The 26661-nt window shown below is 44.0% G+C and overlaps 2 protein-coding genes across 3 annotated transcripts in view; one reads left to right on the top strand and one right to left on the bottom strand.

Annotated features, from left to right (window-relative positions):
- Positions 1 to 3375, bottom strand: part of C4H12orf4 (chromosome 4 C12orf4 homolog) — a 40205-nt gene extending 36830 nt beyond the window's left edge. Inside the window, exons 1-2 of one of the 2 annotated variants that reach the window (XM_044940978.2) lie at positions 3122 to 3375; positions 729 to 927 (exon numbers count right to left, since the gene is read on the bottom strand). In XM_044940978.2, coding sequence (XP_044796913.1) covers positions 729 to 906 — 178 coding nt within the window. In that variant the 5' untranslated portion in view covers positions 907 to 927; positions 3122 to 3375. Of the gene's footprint in view, positions 1 to 728; positions 928 to 2603; positions 3096 to 3121 lie in introns of those variants that run through there. The other variant, XM_025283052.3, reaches the window with a different exon arrangement.
- A 139-nt stretch (positions 3376 to 3514) lies between these two features.
- RAD51AP1 (RAD51 associated protein 1) lies at positions 3515 to 21126 on the top strand. Its single transcript, XM_006069002.4, has 9 exons — positions 3515 to 3670; positions 5642 to 5691; positions 7473 to 7614; positions 10123 to 10226; positions 11760 to 11846; positions 12562 to 12711; positions 15017 to 15175; positions 17187 to 17321; positions 19958 to 21126. The coding sequence occupies exons 1-9, from the start codon at positions 3654 to 3656 to the stop codon at positions 20092 to 20094; spliced, it is 981 nt and encodes a 326-aa protein (XP_006069064.4). The 5' UTR covers positions 3515 to 3653; the 3' UTR covers positions 20095 to 21126.
- Positions 21127 to 26661: the final 5535 nt, after the last annotated feature.

Raw genomic sequence — 26661 nt, forward strand, 5'->3', positions numbered from 1 at the left:
GGTCTTGGTTCTGACACGTCTGTAACTCCAGACCAGAGAGTCTCAGTTGTTAGGACGCATCAGAGCTGCCTGGGGGGCTCACTGGAATAGACGCTGCATCCCAGTCCTAGAGTTTCTGATTCAAAGTGAATGCAGTGGAGCCCAAGAATACACACTTCAAACAGGTTCCCAAGTGATGCTGCTTGCGGAACAATTTTTGAGAACTACTGCCTTGGGCAAATTATTTAACCTTTCTAGGCACCAGTTTCCTTATTTGTATGATGAGATTATGCTAGAAAGTTGCCATGTTCCCTTGTATCTCTGATCTTCTATGATCCAACATATTCTTAAGTAAAACATTTTCCCTTCTCTGTAGACAGAATGTAGACCTTTTAAAATGGCATAATACAGATGACTCTATGGAACTAATTTAGGTGAGCAAAGATTATTGAAAGATAGGTACCCCTTTCTCTTCCATGACATCTCAGAAACTGAGGACCAGATTGTTAAAAGAGCAAAACATTGAGCACATAACCAATGACAGCCAACATGCCTTATGAATCCATCTAGCTACATGAAGAGGTTAGAAAATTCAATAGGAGAAAGATCTGGGGAACCTTTTTATTCTTGAAAGCTTCACATTTTGTGGTTGTTTCCAGTGCTTCTCAGGTTTATGCTAACACGAAACTTCTAATGACGGAGACCAAAAGAAAATAACAAAGTGATATTTTCAAAAAATCAGTCCTCACCTTTTTCTATAAAGCATGGTAAGTTGTGCAGCAGCATTAGACGTCCATGTAAATGACTGGCATTCTCTTGAACAGGAAATTTGAGGGGTACCCTCAGTTCAAAGCACTGACTTCCAACTTTGAATTTATACACAAATTCCCTCTCTTGGTTGCAGAATCTTTCTCTGTTTTTTTTCATCTTTAGCAGGATTCTAGAAAACTAACAACAAAAAATTCAGCCGGTTATAAGTCCAAAAAAACTTACAATGTTTCCTTATTGCTAAGCCACTTCTGGACTTCCCTATAGCTCAGATGGTAGAGAATCTACCTGCAATGCAGGAGACCCAGGTTCAATCCTGGGTCAGGAAGATCCCCTGGAGAAAGAAATGGCAACCCACTCCAATATTCTTGCCTGGAGAATCCCACTGACAGAGAAGCCTGGTGAGCTACAGTCCAAGGACTCACAAAAAGCCACTTTTAAGATGGCTCCCCACTCAGAGATTTTATTTGTGTGACACTCAGCTGATCATTCTTTTTTCCTACTTTTATCCCTTCATAAAAGTAGGGATGTTTTCATGATGAAAACAAAGTGCTTCTTTTTAAATGAAAAGTCTCTCTTCAACTTCATACATGAAAAAAACTGCCCATTTAGCATTCCTAGGCAGGGTGCTCAGTCTCTTAGTCATGTCTGATTCTTTGCAACCCCATGGACTATAGTCCACCACGCTCCTCTCTCTGTCCATGGGGTTTTCCCGGCGAGAATATTGGAGTGGGTTGCCAATCCCTCCTGCAAGGGATCTTCCTGACCCAGGGATCGAACTCCCATCTCCTGCACTGCAGGTGGGTTCTTTACCACTGAACCACCTGGGAAGCCAAGATTCCTAGGCGGAGTTCTCACGAATCGGTAAGGATCATGTAGAGAAGAACAGACAGGATTCTTTGGAAGAGATGCATGGTAGCCAGATATAGTGCATGAAATAGTTGGTGAATATAAAGTCAAAGAAACAGATCAGGGATGGAGGCATCTTGAAGACCTTAGAGACTGTGGGCGTAAGATCTGATTGAGGGGTGGAGGGAAGGGAGATGGTGCTGGAAAGATTTCTATATGGGGAGAAAACATACAGAAAATGTACAGGATAGACCACAAAGCAAAGTAGACAACTACTGGGAAAGAAAAAATCTAGTCAGAAAGAACACATCAATTGAAGATTTCCTTATTAGCCCCCAAACAGGAGTCCTGTTCCTAGGCATTCCCCCATCAAATCAGCTTTCACACTATTCTCTACACTGAAGTCAGAGTAATCTTTTTCAAGTACATATCTGGTCATGCTGATTATCTGCTTCTACGATATTCCATTGCTTTTGGGATACAATACAAATTCCTTAACAGTTTCTCGTCCCTGCTTATACCTCCAGACTCTTCTTTGGGGAGCTGAACCCCCTCCTCTCCAACACACAAACTGACAAACTTTATTTTCAGTCATACTGAACCTCTTTCAATACCAAACCTCTCTTTCCACTTCCAATCTTTCCGAATGTTTTTCCTTTGCCTAGAGCACGCTTACTGCTCTTCTTTCCTTGGCCTTGTCTCAGATTAGATATGCCCCAGGAAGCCTTTTAACTTGTGGACTGTCTTCATGCTTCATCAAATAATAAATACGAAGCATCTGGTAAACATAACATGACCAGTAAATGGAAGCTGGTAAAACTAATAAAGAAAGAAGCTTTTATATAAGAACATATCAGTTTTTTTAAAAAACCAAAGGCTGCTAAGTACACATGAGGCAGACAGAGGCAGTAAAGGAATATTTTTCAGGGAACTGAAAATTAATTAAATGTGGGCGCATGGTCTCCTTTTGTTTAGATTCAATATTCTAGGCAAACAAAAAGCACTACCTCTGGTTTCAGTTGCTTCATTCTTTAGAATTGTGTCTCAAAAAATTGATACTTTGGTTATCTCGCTCCGGTTTGTTATTACTGCCTGCGTGCATGGGTGTGCTCAGTCGTGCTCCACTCTTTGCAACCCCAGGGACGGTAACCGGCCGGCTCCTCTGTCCATTGGATTCTCCAGGCAAGAATACTGGAGTGGGTTGCCGTTTCCTCCTCCAGGGGATCTCCCCCAACAGGGATCAATCCGGGGTCTCCTGCGTTGGCAGGCGGATTCTTTTACCACTGAGGCACCTGGACCCTCCCCAGTGCTGAAATCAAGGAAGATTTCCATACAACAATGGGATTGGAAGAGGAGAGCTGGACCGAACTCATTCAGCCAACAGAATGGAGGTTCGGAGGCTTGAGTGAGTCAGGGAAGGGAGGGCAGACTGTCGGGCCGAGAAGTCTCAGCCGAGTGAGGGAACAGCCCCCCGACTCGAGGGTTCCAGCCCGAGGAAGCTTCCTCGCTCCGGTCGCGAGCTCACCTCCTCTTGTTCCGAGTTCCCAGCTGTCCACAGTACGGGTCCTGACCATCGGCCTTGGCACTGGGCCCATCAGCTGACTGCTGCCTTGTTTTTACAGCTGGAAGATCCGCTACGGCTGATTCTTCCAATTATTTGCCTCTTTCCTGGCACCTCGTGGAAAATTCCTCCGTCGAAATGTTCCCTTGTTCCATCCTACCTATTTTTAATCATTTAAAAAGTGTCGGAAGATGTATTTATACTATTATTGTGCATTTTGGAGACGGCGCAGAGTAAACTCTCGTGACGAAAGTGAAGCGGCGAAACACAATCTCAGTTCGGGCGGACCGGATGCGGAAGGGCGGTGCTTGGGGGAAGGCGTGAACTACCTGCTCATCTCAGAACGCATGCGCGGCAGTTGGACTGGCCGGCCAGGATTGGCGAGCCGCGGGATAGGCGGAACGCTCTGGATTTGGTTTTGGGCGGGAATTGAAATTGCTGCGGCGGCTGCCTGCTAGAGCCTGAGAGCTGCAGGTTTCCAGCCTCGGAGGGGACCATGGTGCGGCCTGCGAGGTGAGTAGCTCATGGCATCCCGCGAGGGAAGGGAGGAAGGTCAGGAAGACGCTGTAGGCTGCGTTACCTGCACGGGATGGAAAGAAGGGCCCGAGGATCAGGTGGCGATAGTGGGACGGACAGGGAAACACTCCAGCCTCCAGCGAGAGCTCCCGCTCCTCGAAAGGGTCCTGTCAACCTAGCCGTTTCCTTCTCTTGGCGTCCTTGACATTTCCTGGCGTTTCTTTTACCCACCCCGTTCAACTAAGACCCGATTATCCTTTGCATTGCTATGGTTTTTCCAGTAGTCATGTATGGATGTGAGAGTTGGGCTGTGAAGAAAGCTGAGCGCCGAAGAATTGATGCTTTTGAACTGTAGTGTTGGAGAAGACTCTTGAGAGTCCCTTGGACTGCAAGGAGATCCAACCAGTCCATTCTGAAGGAGATCAGCCCTGGGATTTCTTTGGAAGGAATGATGCTAAAGCTGAAACTCCAGTACTTTGGCCACCTCATGCGAAGAGTTGACTCATTGGAAAAGACCCTGATGCTGGGAGGGATTGGGGGCAGGAGGAGAAGGGGACGACAGAGGATGAGATGGCTGGATGGCATCACCGACTCGATGGACACGAGTTTGGGTAAACTCCGGGAGTTTGTGATGGACAGGGAGGCCTGGCGTGCTGCGATTCATGGGGTCGCAAAGAGTTGGACATGACTGAGCGACCGAACTGAACTGAACTGAACTGCTACTTAGGTGTTAATTCACTTGTTCGTCACTATATTTGAGATAGAAAGTTTAGGTCTCTTCATTTTATCAGTTTAAACCTCTGGGCCTGAAAGTCAGTTTGCCTGAGTCATATGGCTAGTAAGTTACTAGGTAACAAGCAAATCTAAGCCAGCTGGCGCCATATTCTCTGTGTTTTCCACCAAGTGCTGTTGGAAATTCTTCCTCTACTTTACCTCAGTCAAGCACCATGGAGACCTGGGGCCAGCCATTCATTTAATAGAGTTTCGAATATACTTACTTCTGTGCTGGAAGTATGTATTTACTAGGTATATATACATATATTTAGATGCTGGAGGTTGCATTCTAAGGGAAAATAAACATGGGAGTGTGAGAGAGTGAGAGGAAGGAAAGCCTTACTTTAATTTTAATTAAAAACTTTTTATTGAAGTGTAGTTCTTTATAATCTTGTGTCTCTGGTGTACAGCAAAGTGATTCAGTTTTATATGTATATATATACACATACACGTGTATTCTTTTCCATTATGGTTTATTACAAGATATTGAATATAGTTCCCTGTGTTATATAAACTTTTTGTTTATCTATTTTGTATATAATAGTTTGTATGTGCTAATCCCAAACTCCCCTAATTTATCCCTCCTACCCCTTTTCCCTTTTGGTAACCCTAAGTTTGTTTTCCATGTCTCTGAGGCTGTTTCTCAGACTCACCATGTTTTAAATGCCTATTGCATAGTGAGCCATGGAGAAGGAAATGGCAACCCACTCCAGCATTCTTGCCTGGAGAATCCCAGGGACAGAGGAGCCTGGTGGGCTGCCGTCTATGGGGTCGTCCAGAATTGGACACGACTGAAGTGCCTTAGCAGCAGCAGCACAGTGAGCATGAATTAATATTGGAAGAGATAAAAGAAAATGGCTTTCAGTATCAAGAAGTTTATAATTTAATACATCAGAATTCGCATATAAAACAAATACATACAATAGGAAATTCTAAATGCCTAATGGTAATTAAACAGTGTATAAACTTTGTGTTAATTATATTGATTATTCCTACTTTGTTCTCTGAATTAACTTTTTTCCTTATCAAGTATAACAGTCTTCTATCTTTGCTGTAAAATGCAAATCATGTTTTTAATTTACATGTGCTTAAGGGAATCCAAACATTTTTATTTACTCAAGAGTATTAATGGCCTTAGAGAATAGAGGTGAGAAGTTGACATTTCTATAAATAAAATTTCTGTCTTGGTCACAGGCATAAGAAGCCAGTCAATTACTCCCAGTTTGAGGACTCTGATAGTGATGGTAAGTAGAGCATCTTATTTCTTCATTAAAGGTTTGGTAATTTATATCCTTAGTTTATAGGATATATTATGTATGGGGGCGTGTGTGTGTGTGTGTGTATGGCTAAAATATGGTTGTACCAATTGCATATGAGGAAGGTCTGGAGAAATAATTTTTTTAGCATTTAGGATAATTATGCTGATCACTACACTGACAAGAATTAATATTGGCATAAATCATAAACCACACAGGGCCAGGAGAAATGATTTTTCAGGTCTAAACTACTCTAGATCCAGGTTCCCCCTGTCTTTCAGAGATGCAGATGTGTTACAGAATATATTGTAAAATCCCCATTAATGATAGAGTAAAGCAAGCCCCTGAAGGAATCTCAGGCTTAAGCTTTATCCTACTGTGTTACATATGTACTTGTCTTTGTTATTAAGAGAACTTTGGTCAAAAACTTTGAGAAACATGGTGTTAGGTTACATTGTACTTCAAAGTAAGTTTTTTGTTTCTTTCTTAGACCTCTGGAGTTTTCTGGGAGTCAAATGTTTAGTAATCCCTTGGTTTGAAGAAATCTGTTTTTGCTTGGAGCCCAGTCTTAATGTGCCTCTAAGACTTGGGACAGAAGAGTATAGAACATGACTTTGTAGCTTTTTACTCTTGTCATCAGTCTGTCGCAAAATAGGTATAAACTGCTGGCTGTGTTCTGGAAACTGTGGTGTGGAGGTGGGGGACAAGTCACAGATTATTGTATTTCTATGTGGAGAAGCATAAAACACTTGTTAATAATGGGAAAGTTCATGATTCAGACTGTGCGTACCTCGAAGGTATGCATATGTGTCATGTATGCGTTTGAAAGTTAGAGCAGCAGTTTTATGTTGAGTGTCAACAGAAGAATCACCTCAGTTCTGAGGATGGTAAGACAGAAAAACCCATGAAAACAGAATGGCCTGGAAAACAGCATCCCTTTGCCAAAAATCAAGTTACAGTGGTGGGATCGTAGGAGGGCTCTTAAGGTGATGATACCACTGTAAAGACTGCTACTATAAAGTCCTAAGTAGGAGCTACTTTCTCTTCCTTCAGGTTCCGATGCTTCTTACTTTTCTTAGCTTGGTTGTTGTTTTAGGAAAGGTAATGAGGATGGGATGGTTGGATGGCATGGCCAACTCGATGGACATGAGTTTGAGCAGGCTCCAGAAGTTGGTGATGCACAGGGAAGCCTGGTGTGCTGCAGTCCATGGGGTTGCAGAGTCAGACACGACTGAGTGACTGAACTGTACTGAATGGGCCTTTGAAAGAAAGTATTTGGCTGTGTTATGAAATTTCCATAAAAATAATTTTCTTCCACTTGTCAATATGATAAAATTATACAGGGAATTTTATTGATTTTTCTAATGGTTTTAGAGGTTTTAAATTAATCGTTTTTTTCTTTGCCACTTATATATGCTAGCTTAGTGGCCCTTATAGTTTTTCAGGGAGTTAGTTTTTGACAGATGGATGGTTTTTTTTTTAAGTCACTAAAACAAAGTTGAAAAGCTCGAGTGAGAATAAAGACAGTATACCAACTGTCTTTTTTAGATTATGGAAAGCAAACAGTTTGCTTATCTTTAAAACTTGAACACACATAGTAATGACTCTCAACTACCAAGAAAGTAAGTTTACCTTATTTCTTCCTTGCTGCTGCTGCTGCTAAGTTGCTTCAGTCGTGTCCGACTCTGTACGACCCCATGGACTGCAGCCTACCAGGCTCCTCCGTGCAATTTTATATATTCTTTTATTTTTAATTCACGCATAAATAGATGATTTTGTTCCTGCAACCGCACCGTTAAATAAGAAATCCAGAACAACACAAAAGGAGTTGAAACTAGAAAAACCAGAACCTAAGCTGAAGAATCTCCAGGAAAAAGACATCCCACTACAAGAGAAAACCCCTAAAAAAAGGTGAGAGGTAAGACATGCAGTGAATATATGACGTTAGATGTGTTAATCTAAAAGAGATAAATTCAAACTCTTGGTCTAAATTAGAACTTGAGCAGAATCATAGGTCTTATTTAATTCATGTAGGAGGACAGGAATGTACCACTAATCCCCTCTGGCTTTCTGAACTGCTTTAAGTTCATGAATGCATAAGGAAATAACCATTTAAGTCATAATCTCCAAACTTACAAGGTTTAACTTGCCCTTACAAGGAGACCTAGCACCTGGCTCTGAAGTCCTCAGGTCTTACAAGACTACCTTGTTTAGAGTTACGTCTTGTAAGGATTATAAAATTTAAAGGCAGATTTCTCAATGAGATGATGGATGTTCCCTAAACTTGTCATCATTTCATGATGTATATGAGCCACATCATTGTGTCACACACCTGAAACTTACACAGTGCTGGATGTCCATTGTAGATAGCTCAGGAAAACCAGAAGGAAAAAAAAAGTGAAACCATGTATTTCTCTACAGATAAAAAATATTTTCACTTTATCTTACTGAGTTTTGTCCAGCAGTGAGAAGGACCTGTAGTTTCAAACTAACCCTGGAGTTCCATTAGTTAGTACTTGGAGGCAGTGGGGGAGATGGAGGGGAGGAGTCTGAGAGGCCCCAGACTTGCAGTGTGGGGAGGAGGTGGCCGAGGAGGGATTCTGACAAGTGGAACATGGCATGTGTGACGCTTCAGTGCTCCAGTAGTGTGAGGAAACTTCCTTAACATAGAGAAACTTACCCCCACGTCATTCTCTTCACTTTTGACTCTTTGTTTTTGAGCTTCTTGTACTATCTTTAAAATATAGTTTAAAAAACAACCAATGGATGGGAAAAAAGATTTGCAAATCATGTGATCCATTAGGGACTTGCATCTAGAGTATTTAGAGAACTCTTACAACCCAACACTAAAAAGGATCATGACCCAATTTAGAAATGGGCCAAGGACTTGAATAGATATTTCTTTAAGGAATATATACAAATGGCCAATAAACACATGAAAAGATGCTCACCATCCATAGCCATCAGGGAAATACAAATCAAAACCCCAGTGAGATTATATGCACGCCCACAGGAATGGCTGGAAGCAGAAAGACAGATAGTAGCAGGTGTTGAGGAAGATGTAGAGAAATGGAAACCCTCATGCATTGCTGCGGGGAATATAAAATGGTGCACCCTCATTGGAAGACAGAGTAGCAGTGCCCCAAAATGTAGGGTTTATTTTATGACCCAACTAGGTATATGCCCGAGAGAAATAAAACTCTGCCCACACAAAAACCTGTACACGGGTATTCATAGGAGCATTAATCATAATAGCCAGAAATAAAATGTAAGTAATCCAAATGCCTGTCGATTAGTGACTGGATAAATAAAATGCAGTATACCCACACAGTGGAACCTTATTCAGCAATGAAAATAAATGGAGTCCTGATACATGCCACAGCATGGATGAACCTTGAGGACATCATGGTGAGCCAAAGAAGCCAAGCACAAAAGGCCACATCTTACATGATTCCATTAATATTAACATGGAAGGCCCAAAACAGACAAGTCCATGGAAACAGCACGTAGATTAGTGCTTGCCAGATGTTGGGGAGGGAGAATGGGGGCTGACTGCTAGTGGGTAAGGAGTTTCTTTCTGGGATGATGAAAATGATCTGAAATTAATAGTGGTGGTAGCTTTACCACTCTCTGAATATACTAAAAACTGCTGAATTGTAGGCTTCAAAGGCTGCATTTGACACTGCGTGACTTATATCTCAATAAAACTTGTTATTTTAAAAAGTACTAAATCCTTCAAGGTACATCTCAACATGTCCTTTACATAAACTTTTCTGTCTTTTTGCATTCCCTTCTTAAACACTGGAGCACTCTTGACCACCTTGAACAGGAGCCATGATAATCTGTTTACATGGGATAATTATTCCAGAACTTTCTTTCCTACCTCCTCATTAACCACAGACTCTGAGGGCACGTCTAGTATCCTGTCTAGTGCAGTGCCTCACGCAGAGTAAGTACTTACTGAAATACTTGTCAGAATCCAGATTACATGGCGGAGCAGATGTAAAAAAAAAATATATATATATATATATATATAGAGAGAGAGAGAGAGAGAGTAATTTCAATTTAACGTAGGAGCTGTAATAGCTCCCTAAGGAGGTGTGGGTGAGGTCACAGAAGTGATGTTTGAGCCACGTCTGCTCTCACTTGGGCGGGTGCTTCCCACCTGGACAGAGCTGGTGGTGAGGAAGAGATGTCACAGTGACGTGGACACCCTCACCCACTGCCCGTGTCTGTTCTGTTCTGCTGGGTCCAACATGACACTTACATGTCAGGAGGTGGAACTAAAGTCCATTATGATAATGACCATTGTTTAAGAACATGTTCCTGAGGTTGGAAACTCTCAGCTAACCTCTCTCAAGGTTTGCTATTTGGTTGAGACTGATAGTTTAAAAGCTCATTATTATTTGTGTGTGTTAGGATGGCTTTGGACGATAAACTCTACAAGAGAGACCTGGAGGTCGCACTGGCTTTGTCAGTGAAGGAGGTTCCAGCTGTCACCATTGATGTGGAGCAGTCTCAAGGCAAGCCTAACTTTATCTTCTGTAATTATCTTTGAAACCTTGAAAGTGAAAGTGAAGTCGCTCAGTAGTGTCCGACCAGGCTCCTCCGTCCATGGGATTCTCCAGGCAAGAGTACTGGAGTGGGTTGCCATTTCCTTCTCCAGGGGATCTTCCCAACCCAGGGATCAAACCCGGGTCTCCCACATTGGAGGCAGACGCTTTAACCTCTGAGCCACCAGGGAAGCCCCGAAACCTTCTTACCCCTTTTGTAATCATTTCTTTGGATGAGCTTGTACAGGGGGAAGGCTGTACTTTTAATACTTTGGACTGTAAAAGGAGCAGTCTGCAGAGGGTACTGTTGGATTAGTTGTTTATTCCATTATAAAACTCTCGTCCACACACAAATATCTCTGCCTAACACTCAGGATACACTTGAGGACATGGACCCTGATCCATGTGACCCTGGATCCAAAGTTTGTCTTCGTACACAGTGAAAATGTAATTTCTTGGTCAAATAAATTGACCTTTACATCCTAATGGCCCACTTCCTTTCCTCCAAATTGCAATTAGTTAAGCATCATCTAATGGTGGTAATCTTTATTATTCAGAAAGGTAAAGGTACTAATTTAGTGAGCAAACTCAGTAGACTTGATAGGTTTATGACTGCTGACTTTTTCTGTGGATTTTTCTTTGATTTTTCTGGCAACTAGGAAGCAGATGGCAATACTGATACCCTGGAGAGGCAGAAATCATTATTCTTGGAAAAGACATTCATATTGCTAAAATGCTTTCTGGATTAAACTACTTTGGCCTAACTTCTTTTTTGTTGGAGGTTATTTTAAGCACATTCCCTTAATTAAAGGGTAAAGATGTTTAAGTCAGAAGCACCTGCTGTTTGACAATCAGTGAGAGAGTGTTGATTAGCGGGGCCTTTATCAAAGAAACTTAAGAGAATTGTCTTACACCTAAAATTGGGAAAATGAAAATCTCTTTCCTATAAAAGATTGTGACGTGTGTAACAGGATTTCCTTCTCCGAGAGTCATGTATTCCATAGCATTGGGAGCAATACTCTAGATCATTTTAAAGTTATAATAATGATTGAAGAGTTTTTACGTTAGTAAAAGCACAGCTCTGCCTACACAGGGATGATAGTTAACATTTATGAACTGTTTCCTACATGCTGGGCACCACAATAAGCTGTTTCCACATTCAGCCAACATCTCATTCCCCACAGGAGCCTCGTTTAATCCCCACCCTCTTTCTGTGTCCACATTATGGATGAGGAAATTAAATCTTGTAAAGGATAAGCAGCCTCCCCTTGGTATGTAGCTGATTTAAGAGCCTGAATTTGAACTTAGGTCCTGTTAAAGTTTGTGTGATTTCCGAGCCCAAAGTCCTAATCTTAGGCTAGCTTCGCCAAGTCAAATCAGTGTGCTACTTTGAGTTTGGTTCATGTGTCCGTATCTAAATGCTATCAGATTTTAGCACTTCTCTTGTTTCTAGTCATTGGTTGATTAGGGTGCATCTGCATGTTCCTTCTTCCTGATATCCAGGCTTTGACAAACATGGCAAGAAGGAAACAGGAGCAACGAGTAAGTCTCCTCATGTCTCCAACTGCAGTGTAGCTGGTGATTATTTAGGTAAGTTTTTTATACTGATATTTACTTTTCCATCATCATTTTTCTAACTCTTACTTAAATTCTTGAACTAAAACTAGAACCAAGGTCTTCACATTTGTGAAGGTTCTCTTCACCTCTTCTCCTTCGTCTCTTTCTGTGTTCAGTCTTTCACTGCAGACCTGGTTCCTTCCCTGGGTAGGGTCACGACTTCCCTTGACTTCTAGTTGACAGGAGTTGAACCCTGAAGACAGGGGCTGCATCTTCCCAGCTCAGCTTGAACACCCTTGGGGAAAGACTGTCAATTTGGGTCTTAGGCTTATGCTTAACCCAGACTGCTGCAAGGAGACTGATGTATTGTATTGACCAGACTGGGCTCTGTGGCCTGTTACTAGAAGCACAGGAAAGATGAAGCTGGGCAGATTTTTTTAATAAAAGCAGGTGTAATGGAAGTCTACTTTGCAGTTCGTCAGATGTTTAGTCACTCAGATGTGTCTGACTGTTTGCAACCCCGTGGACTGCAGCCCAGCAGACTCCTCTGTTCCTTGGATTCTCCAGGCTAGAATACCAGAGTGGATAGCCATTCCCTTCTCCAGGGGATCTTCCTGATCCAGGGATAAAACCCAGGTTTCCTGCATTGGCACATGGGTTCTTTACCACTGAGCCACTGGAAAGCCCCTCTTTAGATGTTACTGGGCACAAAAACTGTCTTTTCTTTTTTTTTTTTAATGTCCTGAAGATCTGGATAAGATCACTGAGGAGGATGATTCTCAGGACACTCCACGGAGAAGGAAGGCTGCGTCCCAAGCCGTGGTCCAGCAGAGGAAGATTCTCTTGGAAAACAGTGATGGCGAGGAAGCCAACGACTCTGAGCCAGACTTTGCAACTGGTAGGTTATGTCCTCACTCAAGCTCCACCCTATGGAGAGTCAGTCAGAAGTTTCCGGAGACTCCTGCTATACGCAGAACACTGCTGAGCGTTGGCTGTGCAAATTTGAGGAACACGGGACAGTTAAATTCAGCTGTGCCTTTGGTGGAAAAGCTTTATCTGGAGGTGAACTTTAAGCTGTGCCTTGAAAAATGAGTAGCATTTAAGGGTGAAATAGCACTTCTGACTGATGGAAAGGCATAGATCACAGAACAGGGAAGTACATACACAAGAGCTCAGTGACACTAGAGATTTCTCAAAGAAGTAAAAATGGAACTGCCTTATGATCCAGCAGTTCCATTCCTAGGGATTTATCTGAAGAAAATGGGAAGTGACGAGAAAAGATACATGCCCGCTGTGTTCACTGCAGCATTGTTTACAATAGCCGTGACACGGAAGCAACCTAAGGGCCTGTCTAACCCTGTAGATGAAGGGATAAGATGTGGTGCATATATATGTTTGATGGATATATATTGGGGTTGTTCACCCACATTTATCCAGCAGATATTTGGGTTTCTATTTTGGGTGCTGTATTCTTGACACGAGAGCTTACCTTTTAGGGCGGGGACATGGACAGAAAACCAAGATCTGAGGTGTCAAGTGTTGATGGTTTATGTACTTAAGAATTCATAGATTCCGAGAAGCATCTCTTGTCTTCTTGCTTCACTTGCAGTCCAAAAAGACTGTCTCTTTTCCAGTTCTCTGAGAGCTGGTTTGGTTTTTCTCTGCTGCATTGTTACAATTCCCCCAAACTCCCTGGGTGGCTGTGCTTCCCATCAAACGCTGTGTGGTCCAGCCCCAAGAACTCCCAGCCTCTCGGGGCGGCTCGTTGCGGGGAGGTGGTTACCACCGTCCAGCCTGTGCTGTAGCTGCACAGCCTGAGCTTCAGGCACAGTCTGCCTCCTCCCAGCCTTCTGACTCCTCCTGAGTCCCCCACCCCAATAGCGCGCAAGTCCATGCTGTCCTGTGGGTCTGGAACCCCCTTCGGATCCCCATCCAAGCCTGCTTTACCTACCATGGAGGGACACCCGTGTTCCCTGTCTCGCTTGGTGTACTTCAAGGAGTGGTATAGCCAGTTTATTTTCTTCTGCCCTAAGCTGAGAATGGCTCCGTCTCCTATCCCCTCAGAGCTGATGGTTTATTATACTTGAATGTGCTGCTCGAATCATCTCAGACAGCCTGCATTATCTGGAGCAGGGTCCCTTTGTTAAGTGACATTTCAGAATTTCCCACTGCCTCGGCTCACCCTAGATGAGAGAAAGGGCCTTTTATGACCTTTAGTAGGGAAAGAAAAGTGAAAAGGAGAGAATCAAGGCTTCTCCTAAGGACATATAAAGCTCTCCGAAATCCATAACCCGGTGTCTGGGTTTTCAGATTCCCCAGGAGGAGATGCTAATGCTTGGGATTCCGGGTGTTCCGTCTCTGCCCCTCCAGTTTATGTACATAGAGTCCTAGCCTGTCCTACAGTCTGTCCCCTCAAGCCAAAAGAGAATACGTGAAATACCACAGCTGTTGAGTTTACAGGAAGCTGTGCCTCCTGGACTCTGTGTTCTGAAATTCTAGAGAGGCTTCTCCACCACCTGCCGTTCCCAAATCCAGATCCTCTTGGGACTCCAGAAATAATTACTTGATTTTGCCAGGTGCTATTTATATTAATAGCAGCCTTCATGCAATCTGCTGGCCTTATATAGTAAATTCTGTATAACCCGGTAACTGTTATGTGAATACGTGGGTTGATCATCTGTTTTTAAAATTGTGTTAGTGTGGGAAGAATGACAGATAAGGACATCACAGTTTGAGATCATAATGACATAGTTGATTTAGGCAATGGCCATCAGCGAGAGGCTGATGAGCATCTTTACGACAGGGATTCAAGCCAGACATCCGCTGACCCCACCGGGAGCCGGGCGGCCACATGTTCTGTGCTCTCAGACTCAAGTGACACCATAGGCAGAGCAGAGCATCACCTAGGAAGCGTGTTCATTACCTGCATTAACTCAGTCTGCACAAGAGCCCCGTGGTGGAGGCAGTAGGGTCCTCCCCATCTTATACATGGGAAACTGAGGCACAGTGACGTCAGGGGCCTGTCTGAGGTCAAGGACACGTAAGTGAGGGGCCTGGATGCACACCCAGGCACTGTGCCTTGTTTGGCCCCTGGAGACGGCACGACACAGCAGGGACAGGGATGTGTGTGCGGAAGGTGACGCTGGAGCTCCGGAAGCCCTGCGTCTTCCAGCAGAGGTGAGCAGAGGTGTGATCTGTTTCAGGTGAAGACTCTGAGGATGACTCTGATTTTAGTGGGAGTGAAGACGATGAAAGCTTCACTGTGAGAAAAAGTAAAGTTAAAGAAACCAAACGGAAAGAAGTGAAGGCGAAACCTCCAGCTGAAAAGAAAGAGAAGCCTAAACCCAAGCCTGGTGCTGGGGGTAAGCCAGTCCCTCACACGGCACTTCATGCAGGAGACGGGCCTGCTTTCCTTAAAGCGCTTCCCCACCTCTGCCCTTAGTCCCCCTAACCTGTGGGGTGTTCCTTTCTTGTCACAGCCCAGGGAGGAAGGCAGGCCGGGCTGGGGTAACAGAAGGCCGAGGGGGCCCTGAGCAGCTCCTGTCCCCTGCATTTCATAGCCACAAAACTGAGGCTCTCAGAGGTCAAACCACATGTTGGATTCTCACAGCTAAGCTATGGCTGGAGCTAGCCCCCAGCTTTGTCCACGCAGAGCCTGGATCTGTCCATTAGACACATTTTCTCCAAGCAATTGAACGGGGAGGTGGCGTATCTCATTTGCTGCTGTCGCACATGACCAGTCTTGGAGGAGAGAACCCTTCTGTCTGTGTTTAGGGCCCTTTGGTTTCTTCAGAACAGATTCAGTTAGAAGAAACCAGTTTTACAAGACAACTTCTGAAACTAGTGACGACCTGAATGTGGAATAGTTTCTTGTGTGCAAGAAGTTGGGATGTTTGTGAGTTCATAATACATTAATAGATTATTGTAAAATATAACTTCCTTAAACCTGATTTGTTTTTCTTACTGATAGAGTTTTTATATCTTAGTTGTTTAATATATGTATAGTATTTGAAACTATTATTCAGACCCCACTGCTAAGGATGGCCTTAGTCTCACCTCCCCTTGAACAGATCACTGCTGAGTACTGGAGCCGAGTACTACTGAGAAATGAGAACTAAGTACTGATAGAGTCCCGTAATTTTTCCCTTGGTAGAGAAAATTTTAAGAGCTGTGGTATCCAATACAGTAGCCACTAGCCAAAGTAGTTCCGTCACATTTAAGACCATTGAAATTAGGTACAGTTTGAAAGTCAGTGTCTTGGCTTTGCTGCCACATTTCAAGCGCCCGCCTGACTGTGGCTTGTGGCTCCTGATGTGTTGGACAGCACGAAATACAGGACAATCCCCGTCACAGCAGAGAAGCCTGAGGGGCAGTGCTGACCTCGGGAGCGTGGACGGTACCGGGAAGAGGAGTGCGTGGTGAAGGTGTTCACATCAGGCACTCATGCTGCTGAAGCGTCTTGAAGCAAGCGTTATCTGAAAAAGACTTTGCCTCCTACTTCTCCCTCCATTTCTCCCTCCATCAAAAACAAACCCAAACCCACTCCCATTCTGTGTTCCTTCTCAGACAGTGTGTCCATGACAGGAGTTTGCGAGCCCTGATTATTCCCGTGTCTCCAGCACCCTCCTTTCTAATCACTGAAAGCCCTCCACACTGCTGTTTTCCTCACTTTGTCCCGCTTCGTTCATTCCCAATTCGTTCCCGATCCCCTCTCACCCGGGCCACCACGGAGCTGCCTAGGTTCTCTGCTTTTACACCGCCCTCGGTGAGATGCTTCTAAACGTGCAGATCCACGCGGCTTGTAGGTTCCCCCAGGCCCACCTCTAGGTTCTGTCATCTCTCTTACCACACTGCAGTGTACATATCTCTTTACTTTTCTGCCGTTTCTGCTAGAGTCTAGTGAGGGGACCATAAATTCCCTGGGAATAGGATACTTTGAGACCCTGGAGCCTGATACATTCAATATCTCATAACACACGGTGACGGGACACTGTTGTGTGAGTTACAAATGTGGACTCTGGACTCAGACGTGGTTTCCACTTCTGGCTCAGACACTTACTAGCTCTCAGACTACAGGCCGACTGTCTAATCTGTTTCCTTAACTGACAGTGGGGAGAGTCATTTCTGTATCGGAGGTGCCCTCAGGGTTAAAGGTAGTGTTAAAGGATATACTTACCATACTTCCTAGCATAGATGTGCTCAGAAAGAATGACTGTTCCTAGGCCCTCTATAAATGTTGATTAATGAAAGTTTTCTGGATTTATGATTCTGCTTTAATTTTTATAAGCTGATGGAATTCTATAATTTTCACACATGCATGCTAGACTTCAGTCTTGCTCTGTGACCCCTGTTTTATGTATATTTTCAAACAAGTGACTTCAGTAGACTGCACTCCAGCTGCCGTCAAGTCACAATCTCGGTCCTCACCAAGAAAGGAGGCCAGTAGGACGCCTTCACGGATACGCAGTCCTGCAGCAGAAAGCAAGAGACCTAAGTGGGTCCCACCAGGTATGTATAGGGTGTTTATTTACTGCTCAAGGGCAGGGACTTGGAAAATTGCCACAGGTAGGTATTTTTTTCTTGTAAATGTTACGAATGAGCACTTCCTCATATTATTACAGTCTTCAAAACTAAAGGTTTTTAATTGCTGCATTTATTCATCACTTGTTATTCCCTTATATATGAGCATCCAAGTTGTTTATTATTTCTTCATGGTGATAAATAAGGTTGCAATTAGCACAGACACCCTTACTTTAGAAATCTGGGCACATCCCTGGCTATTTCCTAGGATAAATTCCTAGTGGTAGAATTACAGTGAAAGAGTACCAGCATTTAAGATTCCTGATACATATAAATGAATGTTTGTCAACAGATCTCTTTGCTCAAGACCTGCTGACCCCTGCAGTGGGACAGAAACCTTGGGAATTCCAGCATTTAGCAAACTCGACCTTCAGTGATTTTGCTCCACAGCCCAGTCTCGTGATCCTTCATGCTTCTTGACATTCCTAAAATCCTAGTCCGGGTTCTGCTCATGTCACACCCAGACCGGTGGTGACTTCCTGCCAGCCCTTCTCCACTTCCCCTCGTCCCGCCCAGGAGCCCTCTGCAGTGGAACAGATGCATTCTTTGTTCCATCAGCACCCTGGGTGTGCACTTCTGTCCAGCCTCATTCCCCTGGGATGGCTTTCTTCACGTGTCTGCTCTCCTTTGCCGAGTCATTACAAGTCTCCTGGGGTGTCCTATCCTCCTTCTCCATGATGTCCTTTGGCTGGTCCACAGTGGTCACTCCCCTAAGGATGACTGACTATTCACGGATGCAGGCCTGAGACTCCTGTGGTTGCTTCATTTCTCTGTGGCCTCATTTCATCATCTGAAATGGCAGGCACTGTCTAATCTTTAAAGTCTTCTGATTTCAAAATTATAAGATTTTAGGGAGGACTTAAAAAGTTTTTGGAGAAGGAAAGGAGAAAGGTTATTTACTGAAATAAAGATGCTATTTCAGTTCAAGGGTACCTCTTAGTTTATTTCCTCTGAGAATAATTAGTGATTCCTCAACAAAAGAAATTTTAAAGAATTGATATAGTGAGTTATAGAAGTTTGAAGGCAGCATAAGCCAAAAGATAAGAAATAACGGAGTGATGGCTAAAGAGTCATTGTCTTTTACACAGAGTGCTTGCAGGCTTATTGTGTGGGAGGCGGGGCAGGTCAGGTGCTGGCGGCAAGGGACGGGGGCGGGGGAGCGGGCTTGAGTGAGTGGGCGTCGTGCCCTCTGTAAGGAGGCCACGCTGCTCTGCTCCCCTTGCCGTTCACACCCAGGGCAATGGGCCATGTATTTCTATGTCTTGAGCTTTTCAAGAGAAGCCAGAAATCCACATTTTAGTGGGAAATCTCCTAGTTCATAAAAGTGAACTTAAAAGTCGACCAATCAATATATCTGAGAGCAGGATTTGACTCTCAGGTGGCCAGCTGGTCTCCTGTCTTACACAAACTTGAGAAGACCAGCGAGGCTTCAGTGGGAAAATGAGCCAAGGACATAAATGTACCACTGCCCCCAAGAAGTACCACCAGAAACAAATATGAAAAGAGTGGCAGTCTCAGTGGCAATTAAGGAAGCCTAAAACAATAAAATACAATTTTATACCTCTCAAGCTAGAAAATAATAAAACTCAACCAGTGCATCTGGGTTGTGGGGTAGCAGGTGTAATTATAAATTTGTAATCGTTTTATAGGACAGCTTGACAGGAACCATAAAAATAAACCTGTCTTTTCTTTTCAGACCTACTTTTGGGAATTTTCTCTTACAAAGAATTCAAAAGAAGAAAAAGTAATAAGTGGTCAATTTTTTTTATAACCATTTATAGAAAAGTGGTGAAAAACTAGAAACAACCCAAAAATTTGTTGTAGGAATTTTGTCAATATATGACGCATACATGTAATTAAGAACGATACATCAGATAGCTAGAATCATGGAAATGTTTATAAAATCTTTGTATGAAAAAATTATACACAGTTGTACTTGTTATGGTTATACTCCGTATCAACTACAAACGTATATGTGGATAAATTCTGAAATTTAGTACTCGATGGAAATAATTGCTCCATTAGTGTGGTAGCCTAAATGAAATGTGTAAATAAAGAAAAATGGTGCTTGTCAAAGTTATTTACTGTTTGAAAAATAGACTCTTTAAGGAGTATTTGTAAAAGTTACAGAATTTTAAAAATGTGTTAGACTTGCTACTACTTTAGAAACTGTAATTACATTTTTTAATGCCTTCACAGTCAGTGTTGTTTGCTCCTAACTGGCCTATTTAGCTTTCACGTTTAAAGCTGCAGTGTCATCGCACTGGCCTCTGGGGATGTTTGCTATCCGACATGCTTTCTGCTCGGTAGTACTTCCCACTCTTTTGCTCTAACTTGGTAGAATCTACACAGCAGGAGAGGGAAATGGCGACCCGCTCCAGTACTCTCGCCTGGAAAATCCCGTGGGAGGAGCCTGGTAGGCTACAGTCCATGGGGTCCTAAAGAGTCGAACACGGCTGAGCGACTTTGCTTGCTTACTTCTGCTGGCCTCTCCTGTTTCATAGACTGATCTTTGTGAAGAGATGTCTGACATGCTCAGCATCAGGTGATGTGCTTTCTTGCAGCCATGTCCGGAAGCAGCAGCCGCAGCCCCCTGGCAGGAGTGGCCATGAAGTCTCCAAGTCAGAGCCTCCGCCTCGGCCTGTCCCGCTTAGCACGGGTTAAACCTCTGCATCCAAACGCCACCAGTAGCTGCGTGTAGCCACAGGAAGATGTTTGATTAAGAAGCTCTCACTCGTATAAGTGGGTTTATATTTGAGGAGGGAATTGTAATATAAAGGAATCTTTTAACGTCATATAAATTACCTCTATCTGTTTGGTGACTGTTCTCTGCAAAGCTGCCTGAGACTTGAGCAAGAGTTTTATGTGAATTCTCTTGGAAGGTCCTTTCCTTCTGAAGAGCATATTCTCCTCCCTCAGTGTGTAAGCACTCACTGTCATCACCTTGCTGTCAGCATGACACGGAAGAGGTCCACGTTACACGCTGCTCGTTGCCAGTGGCAGGATGCTGCTTCCTGCCTTTGTCAAGTTGATGGCCCCTGAACTTCGTGTGCAGAGTTTATCTCGCAAGAGGAAGATTCCCACTTCTCCTGGGACGTGTCTGCACTGACAACCACACTGTCAGTTTTATTGCCATGATGTTTCATATTTTAGCCAAATGTTTTTATAATGAGAATTCAGAATTATTTTCCACATTGAAACAGTTGATGTACTATAGTGTATGTCTCCTACCTAGAAGTATTAATAGATGGTTATAGCAAATAAAATTTCATGACATTTCATGAAGCCTTCATTGTCAAAACCTTTGATATGCACTTTCCCTTGATACCATTGCATCCATCTGTCTCTGTCTACATTTCATGATAAAATAAGTGCTCTGCAGAAAAAAAAAAGTTATCCTTTTTGTTGTAAATAGAAAGAGGAAGAGCTGTTTCTTAAAGTCATCACTGTACATGAAGCCCATGTTTAACAGGCGGCTGTCAAGGTTGTCATCCCTGTTGTATTAGCATAGCTCTTCAGGAAGCTTAGATACGAGTTCGCTGTGAATAAAACTAGTAATAGATGTTTTCTATTTACAGTGAAAATTTCAACCAGCTCCTGATCACTTTTTAATAAAAATTCTCTGAATTTTAACCATTAAAAATGTATATAATACTTAATTCTTGGTTTATGAAATATGTTAATGTGAAAATAAGTAATTCAGACTTATGATTAAAGTGAGCATTTGCCTACTGCTGCTTTGTATGTTTTTTCTTGTCTGGTATATAGTTTATACTGTGGTGCATCCGCAACCCACTCCCCCCTCCCTGGCCAGAAGCATGCTTCCAGGAACACGGGGTGGAGGGACTCTGCAGTTTAACAATGAACACTAAGAGCTATACTGTGCTAGTACTGATGTCATTGATTAATCACCTGGGCCAGCGTGATGAACCTGTTATCTCTGTGGTATTAGCCCACCTATTGAAAATTACCTTAAAGTGTGCCCAAACTGGCTTTGCAGGAAACACTCATGGCCGTTCCGGTGTCAAACCCAGGGTATATTTTCTCACTGTCTCACAGCCCCTGCTCATCGGACCCTGTTTGACACGCTTTATTTCCTGGGCCATAGGACACCACTCTGGTACTTTTCTCCCCGCCTACTCCTCACTGCTTTGCAGCTTGCTAACGTTTGGTGTTGGAGAAGGCGATGGCACCCCACTCCAGTACTCTTGCCTGGAAAATCCCATGGACGGAGGAGCCTGGTAGGCTGCAGTCCATGAGGTCGCTAGGAGTCGGACACGACTGAGCGATTTCACTTTGACTTTTCACTTTCATGCATTGGAGGAGGAACTGGCAACCCACTCCAGTGTTCTTGCCTGGAGAATCCCAGGGACGGGGGAGCCTGGTGGGCTGCCGTCTATGGGGTCGCACAGAGTCGGACACGACTGAAGACTTAGCAGCAGCAGCGGCAGCAGCATTCGGTGTCACCCACACCCACTGCTCTCACCACCCTATCATACCCCATGTGAGTCCATCCGTTCTCCCTGCTCCTGTTTTCTTTCAAAACATGAGTCAACTTCAAGTTCCCGTGGTCACCTAGGTGACTGCTGCCTGCCAGTCAGGCTCTTCAGCCCAGAACTTGCTCTTGACGCAGCTATGTTGCCTGACCCCTTGATCATACGTCATCACTAAATCGGTGACATCCCCCCAACCCAGGCGTCTTCCCTCTGTAGTTCCTATTAGGGAACAGCATCATCATCAGTCAGCTGAGGGACCTGGGGCACTTGTGCCCTGCACATCCCATACAGTCAGCAAGCTCTAGTCCATTTCCTGCTCTCTGTCCAGGTGCCGCCCTTCCTCTGACACTCCCATCACTTATTACTTCTAAGGGGCATCCCTGCCTTGATGAGCAAGCTACTCTGTCCTCCCTTCAACCCATTAGAGCCAGAGGGGGTTTCCTAAAACAAAGTCTGAGCAGAACACCCCTCTGCTTAAAATCCGCACACTCCTCAGCCTGTTTAGTTCACAAGCTACTTAGAGTCAGGCTGGCCCCTTGTCCCCTCCTTCAGCCTTGTCCCCTGCCATGTGCACCTTTGACCCTTGCCACACCACACTGGGTGCTGGCACCTGTGGCTGTGGGTTTTCAGATTATTCTGTTTGCCTTTTTTCCGTTGCTAATGCCTTCTTGTGCTAGAAGACCCACACCCAACTCAGCTGTTTCAAGAAGCTTTATTTGAATGTCCATTTCCTCCACGGACCACCTTGTATTTCTCCAGGTAACTGCCGTCATTCAACTATTTAGTTTTCCTGCTTTTAAAAGCTGGTGCAGAGTAAGCTCACAGAACAATGTTCCTCTGATGAATAAATCCTATCTGGAACCTTTACTATGTGCTTCTGATAACCCCAGGGCTTCCCTGGTGGCTCAGAGGTAAAGCCTCTGCCTGCAATGCGGGAGACCCAGGTTTGATCGCTGGGTCAGGAAGATACCCTGGAGAAGGAAACGGCAACCCACTCCAGTACTCTAGCCTGGAAAATTCTGTGGGCTACACAATCCATGGGTCGCAAAGAGCTGGACACGACTGAGCGACTTCACTTTCACTTTCTGATAACCCCACACTTTTGTGAAGGGGGAGACAGTGAGGGGTCGCTTCATGAGCCTGTTGCATCAACTCGAATCTCTCTAACCTCAGAATGTCCTTCAATTCTTGTCCCAAAGTTTAAAGAACGGAGGCAAGAGAACAGGAGCAGGAGGAAAAGAGCTGTCTCTCCCGGCTGAGGTGAAAGGTGGTTTGGGACCGGCCCAGAGCCCCAGCCTTGCAGCTCAGGAGTCACAAAAAGGGCGGAAACAGTTTCTATAGCGACGGGAGCAGGGTGTGGCCCTCCACCAGCGCCCGCGGTTACGGGTCCCAGGCGGCAGCGCCTGCAGTCTGCGCAGGCCCGATGCAGCTCCTCCCGCCTCCCACCCACACCGGCGCCAAGTAAGGGGCGGGGGTACACGTCGGGGCCATGGGGGTGGAAGCTGGGGCGCGCGAGAGTGACAGGATGCGGGAAAAGAGAAGGGCTGCGGGTCGGAGGAGAAAAAGGCAGATGTGAATGCGGGGAGAAGGCAAGTACTATTTCAGATTTCGCTCCGAGCCCAGCTGCATCCTCAGAACCCAACATCAGTGTATTTAGGACTCGTTTTATTTTCAGATCATAATATCAAAGTATGGCCCCATTATCACCTTGATGACAAAGTACTCAAATGATAGGCATGTCTCTAAGAAGCATGGATTATCATTGCTGAATACAGTACCTATACATAACCCTTCTCTGACATGTATTTCCCCCCCCTTTTTTTCTTACTTTTTGTTTTATATTGGGGGCTTCCCTGGTAGTTCAGCTGGTAAAGAATCCGCCTGCAATGCAAGAGACCCCAGTTCGATTCCTGGGGTTGGGAAGATCCCCTGGAGAAGGGGTAGTCTACCCACTCCAGTATTCCTGGGCTTCCCTGGTGGCTCAGTTGGTGAAGAATCCATCTGCAGTGTGGGAGACCTGGGTATGGCCAGTTAACAAACAATGCTATGGTAGTTCCAGGTGAACAGGGAAGGGACCCAGCCATACATACACATGTACCCATTCTCCCCCAACTCCCCTCCCATCCAGGCTGCCACATAACATTGAGCAGAGTTCCATGTGCTATACAGTAGTAGATCCTTGTTGGTTATCCATTTTAAATTTAGCCATGTGTACCTCTGACATGTATTTCTTAAGCTAAAAACCTTAAATATGCACTATTTTAATTGCTTCCTTATAGAGTTACTAACTTTTGTATAATGCTCTTTGAAAGTCTCTCTTACTGCTCTTAAAAGTTTTGGGTGTGAGGAGAGTAGAATTTTTATTCCCATTTTCTTATTGAGAAAAGCTAAGTGACTTGCCCAAGGCCTCCTGATTATCCACTGCTTTCTTCTGACTGGAGCTTCTCCCCTTGGCCAGGTGTGTAGATTTATCAATCTGTACCCCCACAGCCTTAAGCAATATGTTATACTTTTCCATTAAGGTAATGTTGCATCACTGGCTTGGACTGAGTGCAGGATGGGGAGAGGTGGGTTTTAGAGAACTCATAAGACCTACTGGACATGCTTCCAGCCCTGACCCCAACACCTTGGGGCCCAGAGCGTTCTTCTCCCTTTCTTTTCTTTTTTTAAAAAAATTTCATTGACGTATAGTTGCTTTACAATGTTGTATTACTTTCTGCTGTGCAGCAAAGTGAGTCAGCCACATGTATACATATGTTCCCTCTTCCTTGGATTTCCTTCCAATTTAGGTCACTACAGAGCACTGAGTAGAGTTCCCTGTGCTATACAGTAGGTTCTCATTAGTTATCTATTAGTATCAATAGTGTATACGTGTCAATCCCAACCTTCCAATTCATCCCGCCCTTCTATTCTCCCTTGGTATCCATATGTTTGTTCTCTACATCTGTATCTCTATTTCTGCTTTGCAGTTAGGTTCATCTGTACCATTTTTCTCAATTCCACATATATGTTAATATACAATACTTGTTTTTCTCTTTCTGACTTACTTCACTGTGTGACAGTCTCTAGGTCCACTTATGTTTCTGCAGATGGCACAGTTCCATTCCTTTTCATGGCTGAGTAATATTCCACTCTCTATATGTGCCACATCTTTATCTGTTCATCTGTTGGTGGACATTTAGGTTGGTTCTATGTCTTGGCTATTGTTAATAGCACTGCAGTGAACGAACACTGGGGCATCTATCTTGGAATTATGGTTTTCAATAGGCAAATGCCCAGGAGTGGGATTGCTGGATCATATGGTAGTTCTGTTCTTAGTTTTTTAAGGAACCTCCACACTATTCTCCATAGTGGCTACATCAACGTACATTCCCCCCAAGAGTGTAGGAGGGTTCCCTTTTCTTCACACCCTTTCCAGCCTTTATTGTTTGTAGATTTTTGATGATGGCCATTCTGACCAGGGTGAGGTGATATCTCATTTTAGTTTTGATTTGCATTTCTCTAATAATTAGCAGCGTTGAGCATTTTTTCATGTGTCTCTTGGCCGTCTATGTGTCTTATTTTGGAAAAAATGTCTATTTAGGTCTTCCACTCATTTTTGATTGGGTGCTTTGTTTATTTGATATTGAGCTGTGTGAGCTGCTCCCTTTCTTGTCTTCACCGCACTTTTCATCTGACTTGGTCATAAAAAGTGGGTCCACGACCCCACGGCTCATGTCCAGGGATCTCTGGCTGATACCCACTTCTTCTGAGCAGCCCATGTGCCTGCCGTCCATTCCAAGCCACACTGTCCTTTTAGGGGACACCTGCCACTCGGGGGTGATTCCCAGGCTTAGCAAAGTTTTTTCTTAGAAGGAGATGAACAGTGCAAAATTTGGGATTTTTTTTTTAAGTCTGTAGTTAACTTGTGATATTGGAAATGTTCCATCAGCCAACTCAGGGCTTAAATAACCTGCGGCCCCTCTGACCTGTTTTAGATGACTGATGATCAACCATGTTATTAACTCAGGTTTCACTGTTCAGGCTTAAATGGAGACTTGGCAAAAGTGTGAGGCTGTTCAAACAGGAAGTTCAGACTACAAAAGAACAGTGGAAGTGTCCTCAGTCACTGGTCTTGCTTGAGGGATTTAATTGTCTACAAGTAGGTACATAAAATCTAGGCGTTCTAAGGAATTCTCCAAACATGGACTCTGCCAAGTTGGTTCTGAGACTTAAGTCTGTTAGTTGCCTTCTCTGTTTGGACGTTATCAAAGAGAATGATGATAAACGTGAAGGGCTTCTGGCACGCCAGCCACTTTCCAGGCGCTATTGTCAGCGCCTGGACTGTAATGCGCACTTCTCAGCGTGTGGAGAACCAGTGCTGACCACAGACCCAACATGAATGTGTTGTAACAGCTGGAAAAAACCAGTACTGGTTTTGTCTGCTTTAATTGAAGATCAGTGACCATGTTGATACATGGCAGAAACCAGCACAATATTGTAAAATGATTAATTATCCCCCAATTAAAAAGAAAAATGAAAAAATCAGTGACCAGGTGAGGGATGAAAAATTCTGGCTGCCTAACAGAGTGTTGATTAGAAGAGAATATTAATTCCAGCAAACTGTAGGCTTTTTAAGGGAGGTCATTTTTCGTCCAGGCTTTCTCCATCCTGCCTGGATACTCTATCAAATGAGGAGGGATTTGATATAAAAGCACAGAGGCCTGAAGATGAGCAGGTGCTGGGGAAGCAAAAAGCCACTGTTTTGAATATTTAAGAGCTCTTGAGTAGAA

The sequence above is a fragment of the Bubalus bubalis genome, chromosome 4 (genome assembly GCF_019923935.1).
Source record: "Bubalus bubalis isolate 160015118507 breed Murrah chromosome 4, NDDB_SH_1, whole genome shotgun sequence".
Classification (NCBI taxonomy): domain Eukaryota; kingdom Metazoa; phylum Chordata; class Mammalia; order Artiodactyla; family Bovidae; genus Bubalus; species Bubalus bubalis.